Below are 7,634 nucleotides of genomic sequence, written 5' to 3'. Positions count from 1 at the left end.
TTTTTTTTTTTTTTTTTTTTTTTTTTTTTCACCTCATAGAAATAGAAATAGAATATTGAAATTGTGTTGAAATACTCACCTTTTAGTAATTAATTTCATGGTGATCCGATGTGAGAGGCCATGAACTAATGACTATGCTATGAAGAAGCCGAAGCTCTTTCTCTCTCAAGTCATTTGATTATGAACCTTAAATTTGAAGGGATTGCATTCATTATTGTTTTTAACCAAATTGTCAAGATCCCAAAATATAAAAACCAAAGTGATATTTTCACCTATAAGTAAACATGCTATGTCATTGATGGACTAACCTACAATATTTTGAACATTTTCTTTATATGAATTGTGTATTCAAGGTGGTTCAAAATTGAGAGGTTTGCAAAGCACTTATCATGGAGAAAAATGTTTACTTGGTAGAACTTTTTCTTCACTCTAGAATCAGTGTACGTTTCTCCAAAAACAAAAAGAATCAGTATACAAGTATTTGTTTTAAAAATTAGCAATTTTTTAAAACAAAGCGAATTCTCATTATAACTCCCAAAACAAAATTTTGAAGAACTTTAAATCTTTTGCAAAAAAAAAGTGAAACTTGTTCATAAGATTATTCTTTACAGAGAGGTGTCTTTTTTAATTTTTTATATTTATTTTTTAAAAGATGGTAACTAAATAAAACTCAAACAATCAAATAGAGTAGAAATGAATAAATAATAATAGTTACATACTTAGGGTTTGTTTGGTACACTGAATGAGGATTACAAAATAAATTGTAATCTTTATTACTAGGAATAAAATGTGTTGTAATGTAATTAATAAACATATTCATAGGTTTGGTTGTGAGTTATAACATTACAATAAAACTTAAGATTTATTTTAGGAAATATCTTACTCATACAATTATTTCTTTTTAAAAATTGTCATTTTTTAAATTTAAGAGAGAAATGTGTTATTTTTTATGATTTTTTTATCTTTATAATTGTTAAATGCATATGAAAAGTTTGTTTATTTGGAAATATATATTAAGTTTTGAAATTATTGCACATATTAAGAAATAGCTAATACACTTTTAAAGAGGAATAATTATTCATCATTTTAAAGAATAACTATTCATAAGGAATGACTATTCCTTGTAATAAAAATATAACCAAACTAAATAATATTTAGACCATAGGAATAACTATTACATTACAGTGTCTATTACAGTCTACCAAATATACTCTTGCTGTACACATTATTACAACTCAAGTTTTTTTTGTCTGTAATACTGTTTTTGCAAATATATTAGTTATATAACTAGAAATAAAATATATTAATTATATGACCTTATTTAAAACTTGAGTTTTTAAGGTTCAAGTTCTATAAAGAAAAGCCTGAGATTAAAAAAAAAAAATTATATATATATATATATATGAGTTACGTTTAAATTACACCTGCTGTAACTTTAAGTAATATTACACCAATTAATATTTTTTAATTAGATGTGAATTTTAACAAATTGACTGTTGGATTACATTGTATTTGTATATTCTCCATGCTTGCAAAATTTCAAGGTGATCAAAGAATAGTAGTCATGTCATCTATCAATTGTATAAATTCAAGTTTTTGTAATTTAAAATAATGCATAAAAGATGAATTTATAGATCGAATGGTAAATAACATTCGATTGGTATGAAAATTGGCATGAATGTTAAGAACATATAGAACATGTAATCTAACGGTGGAGATTTCAAAATATAAATTCATTAACAAGTTATTGAGTGGTTTAATATTGTTTAGAGTTACACCAGATGTAACTCTAACCCAATCCATATATATATATATATAATATTTAAAAAAAAAGAGAATTGAGTTCCCAATGAGATTACATACTAATATGTATTGTTCTTTGTCAGGGAAAAAAAATACTCATGTAAAATTGAGTATATAACGGTTATGTAATAAGATTTTCCGGAAAAAAAAAAAAAAGGCTTCCTCTTTTCCTATCAACCAAAAAAAAAAAAAAAAGGGTTTCCTCTTTTTTGAACCCCACTTCCGAAACAAAACGGTATATGGCGGAAAGGAAGCAAAAAAGGGAAAAAAGACAGGGGCAAGTATCATCAGANGATCCGTGTCTCGGACTCGGCGGCTTATTCCTCGACAACCAAACCATTCCTCCCTCCTTCGTCTCACTCTTCGATTCGGGTTCCCGGACTATCCAGAACAACGCGGCGGTCGGGCTAAGAAGAAGGAGATTCCGGGGCGGGTTCTTGTCGGTGAGCTTGTCGATAAAGGGCGGCTCCGATGTGGAAGTCATGGGGCAAAACGGGAATAATAAAAGTTTGGTGGAGGAAGAAGAGGAAGAGGACCACGAAACGGCGTCGTTGTCGTTGTGTAATAAGGAGGAAGACGAGGTTAAGGTTAACGTTAGGGGATCATCGTCAGGTGCTGTCAATGTCACCAAGCATCTCTGGGCTGGTGCTGTTGCTGCTATGGTCTCTAGGTTTTTGCTCTCTCTCACTCTTTTCTCAGTGCTCTGTTTGATCAGTTTTAGTAGTTACTAGTTATTTGGTATCTGAATTCCGTTGCTCTAACTGTCAATCTGAATTTTTTTTATCATTGTACTGAAATGAAAGATACACTAATATTTTGGAAAATCCGATGTGAAGAAAACATGGACTAAATTTTACTACTGATACAACAATTGTTAAACACAAAATAAGGTTTCAGTTAACTCATCAACCAGTAAAGTCATTTGTCTCGAAAAGCCAATGTGTCAGTAACTTTTAAAAATTAGTGATTAAGAAAAATATTTTGGGCAAAAGCTTAGGTACATTCCTTATGTGTCGTATCTTAGGTTCCCCAATTAAATTCAATTGTGTGGCTGAATTGACCACTACGCCACATTTTTGAATTTAATTCTTTAGGAAACGATAACACTGTTCGAACATGGTTGAGTTTAATTGGGTAGCATAAGGTACAACACCTATGAGGTTACAAAACTGCGTTCATTGTCATGTCAATTTGTAAGCCCATTGTAATAAAATTGATAGTTCTTTTGGTGTGTAGTAGATGTGCTTCTTAATTGGCTTGTTTTTTTTTTTTTTTTTTTTTTTTTTTGGGGTGTGCTCATGTGATGGTGTATCAGGACCTTTGTTGCCCCTCTAGAGAGATTAAAGCTGGAATATATGGTTCGTGGGGAACAGAAGAAACTTTTTGAGCTAATCCAGAAAATCGCGGCTTCACAAGGGTTGAAAGGTTTTTGGAAAGGAAATTTTGTCAATATTCTTCGCACGGCACCCTTTAAGGCTATCAATTTCTATGCTTATGATACATACAGAAATCAACTGATGAGAATGACTGGGAATGAAGAATCAACAAACTTTGAGAGGTTTGTTGCTGGTGCTGCATCTGGAATTACTGCCACCTTGCTTTGCATACCTATGGACACTGTATGTGGCGAGATAACTCTTTGTTAGTTCTGATCGCATGATTTATTGATTTTATCTTATTTTTTGTATACCTGTGAACATTTGAAACTTTTAAACTAAGGAAAAACATTAAAAATATATAAATTTTGCCCCAGCTCCTCTAAAGGTGGGCTCAGAGGTTCCATGTAAAAAAGAAAAGAATTCCCTTGATGTATCTCATAGTTATATGCTTAATACTGATATTTTTTACTTTTATTTTTGATGATGTGGAATCTCACCAAGGTAAGGGCCCTTTGGACTCATCCTTGGGGAGTAAACCATTGATACATGACCCTATCTATCAGAACCATGTATCATGATGTGGTTTAATTTTATTTAGGAAAATATAGAATCCAACACCCCAATTGAAACCATATATTTTGCCTTTACTGCTCTCTAATCCTAAGATCGAGTCATGAGCATCCACCTTTGTTGTTCCTGCAGGTTATTGTTTGCCTAAAAGTCTAGGGTACACACACTACTTATCAAAAAAATAAGTTTAGGGTACCAAGCTAGTGCAAGAATAAAGAGTGCCATAAATATCTTTCTATCTATCACTGTATTTTGGGTAATGTAACGTAATGTAGCTAAAAGGTTAAGCAAGGCTCTCTCCTTGTATTGATTTCAATTATTGTGTGTCAATTTAGAAAGAGGTTTCTGTTTCTCATTGCTGTTGCTCTTCTAGGTCATCCCACTTCTGTCTATACTTGATATGAGATGAAATGATTGAAATCGAAAGTCAAGTAGATGGAAAAAAGGGGCTAGAGGGGGTGTTGGGACATCACTTGCAAGGGCACAACCTTAGCTATGCCCAGGGTACATTAACTTACTTGCCAAATAGACCATATGGCACTAATGTTTTCACAAATATTAGTTGAGTTGGATATGATATCTATTTTTAGTTGGATGTCCTTGAAATAAGATCATTCAATTGTGTTTATATTTTGCTTCAAATGAATCCATTTTGTTTTCATTGCATATGTGAGTCTAGGAGGTAATTACATGATCTCATTAGTGGACCTTACTTTTGTTGCAAACAATAATCATTTCTGTGATTCAAAACGGTCTTACACAAGTTTCATGTTGTAATCTTGGGATCTCAGTTTCTAGATTTGTTTCAGCTTATGGCTCCAACTTGGGCAATGTTATATAGAAGTCTGTCACCTTATGTATCAGTATGCTCATAGTACGCATGTTTTGTAAATTTTAACTGAATGATATTTGGTTTGGATGGGATATGTGACTGCCTCCATAAGAATTTTAGATAATATTACCTTCACCTATACAAGAAATTATTGTTTAAGTAGTTAGTATATGTTTTTTGTTTTGTTAATCTAAAACAATTCCTGCAGTGATAATAATGCTATATAGAAATCACCTCTGGAAACAAATCATCCATACATCACATCCTAAAATTTTAAAGTTTTCAGATCAGGACAAAAATGGTAGCACCTGGTGGGGAGGCCTTGGGTGGTGTGATCGGTACTTTCCGCCACATGATCCAAACAGAAGGGTTCTTTTCTCTTTACAAGGGCTTAGTACCCTCTATTTTAAGCATGGCTCCTTCTGGTGCAGTGTTCTATGGTGTTTATGATATATTAAAATCAGCATATCTGCATTCGCCAGAAGGGAGAAAAAGAATCCAAAACATGAAACAAGGTCAGGAATTGAATGCTTTAGAACAGCTGGAGTTGGGTACAATTAGAACATTAATTTATGGGGCAATTGCTGGTGCTTGTGCTGAAGCTGCTACATATCCATTTGAAGTTGTGAGGAGACAGCTTCAAATGCAAGTGAAGGAAACAAAGTTAAGTGCAATGGCAACTTGCATCAAAATTGTTGAGCAAGGAGGTGTTCCTGCTCTCTATGCAGGATTAATTCCCAGCTTATTGCAGGTACAGTTCAGATCTTTGGTAATCTTTTATTTCTTGAAGGATTTTTGGTTCTTAGAGTAATGATGACTTGGTGGATGAACGCTTTAGTAGACTGTAAAATTGAAATAGATGCCTAGTTTTCCATTTTTTGTTTATGTTTTACACATTATCAATCCGTGAATGCCATACAACTGGTAATTGTCCTGCCAATGATGAGTGCCATTGAAAGATGAAGTTTAAGATAGTGAGAATTTCTTAGATTCCCTTCCCACCTCTCTCAATTTTTCTTCCCCAAGGTGAAACAAATGACTTTTGAGCACTTAAAGAGATCCAAATTAAATATATTCATGGTCTCTATATCTTTGGATAAATTGTTTATGTAGAGGAGCTTTATTTATTATGAAATATAGGGGTGGTGAAAGAAGCAAAGAACTGAAGAAAGCAACTGAATATATCTTTCTGATTCCCCCCTTCCCCTGGTAGAGCCATCGTGTGGCTCACCATAGTTCTTACAAGAAGGCCTTGCATCTTCTTTCTTTTCAATATTTTAGTTTGGGTAAATCTGACTGGATTCAGCAAAAATACATGGACCTCTCTAAACACAATTGTTGGGTGAGCTAACACTGGCATCTTCATCCTTCTTTTGTTATTCATGAAATTTCTTGATCCAGATAGGATAATTTTGGGTGAGCTTTATTCATGACGCCTGTTTATCCCTCAAATCAATCACTTCATTAAAGAGATCGACATTATCTAGATTATAAAATTTCTATTCCTATCAAATAATAACTCAGGCTGCCTACCCTAGAATTTATAACCTTACTTACATCCCACTCTTGAATAGAATTCCTTACCTCCAACCTCATAACCTTGGGAGGTCAATGTATTTTACCTCTTTATTCTCGTTACAGAAGGGTGAGACCGTGGGTTCAACTGTTTAAGACCTACTAGGTGCATGTAAAAAATGCATTACTTAAAGTTTCAGGTTTGCATAACATGTACGTTTAGTTCAATTTCACTGCTTTCTTGTGGAGCACTTGATAACATCAATTTACTATTTCAAGTTTCCAACATGATTTTATCTGTCTTTGATTTTCAGGTTTTACCATCAGCTGCCATAAGTTATTTTGTGTATGAGTTCATGAAGATAGTTCTCAAAGTAGAGTCCACATAGAAGTGCAAGTCTGCTAAAAGGTACTTCGGACAGCGCTTGTGATAGTTAAATCTTTTCCATAGTTTTTTGAGAGGCCGCTTCGCCCATGGTGGGAGAGGGCGGTGGGGGTTGCTAGGCTAAAGGGTGATAGGAAAAATGGAATATACATGATTAAATGGAGCAGTTGATGTTTTCAGATTTGCTTCTGCTAGACAATTGGAATCTTTTTAATTTTTAAAGCAAAAAATGATGGAAATTTTTCCATCAATGTATTTCTCCGATAACTTTTTTGTGTATTGGAAGAAAAGTGAAAATATGTTCCCCCAATTTTCTTTTTGGTAGCAAAGGATGTTGGTCGTTGGACAAAAACATGACAGGTTTCTTTAACTTTCCAATATCCATTATGTCAGGGTAGTTGCTCCGTAAATGCTACTTCGGTTTATGAAAATTATGGTTTGCTGTCTCCAATTATAGAAGTCGACAATCATTTTTCTTCATTTAATATTGGATAAGAACCTATAAATTCGGTTCAAAAATTGCCATTGAAAATTTGAAACATCAGATAGAGTGGCAAAGCACGCGTTACTATATTTCACTCTTTACAACTAATAATCTCGTACAATAAATAATAACTGGACCAAAGCTGAAAAGAATTTCTTTTACTATGCTATAAGCCCAGGGTCCAACCGGTCAAGGCCACAAATTAGAAACTTGCAACATTGCCTTGTGCATTGATGTAGCTATGGGAGCGCCACTATCTAGCACGTCATATATAAAACATTGGCAACTTTTTTTCATACCAGTTGAATTGGCAAGTTTTCAATGATTTTCATTTAGTTCATCACTTACATAATTTTTTTATACCTATAACTAATAATCTGCCTCATCAACAGATATCCAATTTTTTGTATATGTAGACTTTTTTTTTTTTTTTGCTTTTCTTATATGTAGTTCAGGTTTGCATAACATGTACGTTTAGTTCAATTTCACTGCTTTCTTGTGGAGCACTTGATAACATCAATTTACTATTTCAAGTTTCCAACATGATTTTATCTGTCTTTGATTTTCAGGTTTTACCATCAGCTGCCATAAGTTATTTTGTGTATGAGTTCATGAAGATAGTTCTCAAAGTAGAGTCCACATAGAAGTGCAAGTCTGCTAAAAGGT

At 33.3% G+C, this 7,634-nt stretch overlaps 1 protein-coding gene across 1 annotated transcript; it reads left to right on the top strand.

The window, feature by feature from the left end:
* The first annotated feature begins 2,170 nt into the window (after positions 1 to 2,170).
* Positions 2,171 to 6,915, top strand: LOC112002280 (probable mitochondrial adenine nucleotide transporter BTL3). Its single transcript, XM_065772783.1, has 4 exons — positions 2,171 to 2,473; positions 3,119 to 3,422; positions 4,871 to 5,335; positions 6,414 to 6,915. The coding sequence occupies exons 1-4, from the start codon at positions 2,286 to 2,288 to the stop codon at positions 6,486 to 6,488; spliced, it is 1,032 nt and encodes a 343-aa protein (XP_065628855.1). The 5' UTR covers positions 2,171 to 2,285; the 3' UTR covers positions 6,489 to 6,915.
* Positions 6,916 to 7,634: the final 719 nt, after the last annotated feature.

This window comes from Quercus suber, unplaced genomic scaffold, assembly GCF_002906115.3.
Source record: "Quercus suber isolate HL8 unplaced genomic scaffold, Cork oak 2.0 scaffold_64, whole genome shotgun sequence".
In the NCBI taxonomy this organism is placed as follows: domain Eukaryota; kingdom Viridiplantae; phylum Streptophyta; class Magnoliopsida; order Fagales; family Fagaceae; genus Quercus; species Quercus suber.
Note: the sequence above shows the minus strand (reverse complement) of the source record. Positions and strands in the feature narration are given on the sequence as shown.

What these genes read in the sequence shown, in the direction of transcription:
- LOC112002280 (XM_065772783.1), top strand. Translation starts at nt 2,286, where the DNA reads ATGGGGCAAAACGGGAATAATAAAAGTTTGGTGGAGGAAGAAGAGGAA. An exon ending in GTTGCTGCTATGGTCTCTAG is followed by an intron (nt 2,474 to 3,118) that starts GTTTTTGCTCTC and finishes ATGGTGTATCAG; the next exon opens with GACCTTTGTTGCCCCTCTAG. An exon ending in TAATTCCCAGCTTATTGCAG is followed by an intron (nt 5,336 to 6,413) that starts GTACAGTTCAGA and finishes TTTGATTTTCAG; the next exon opens with GTTTTACCATCAGCTGCCAT.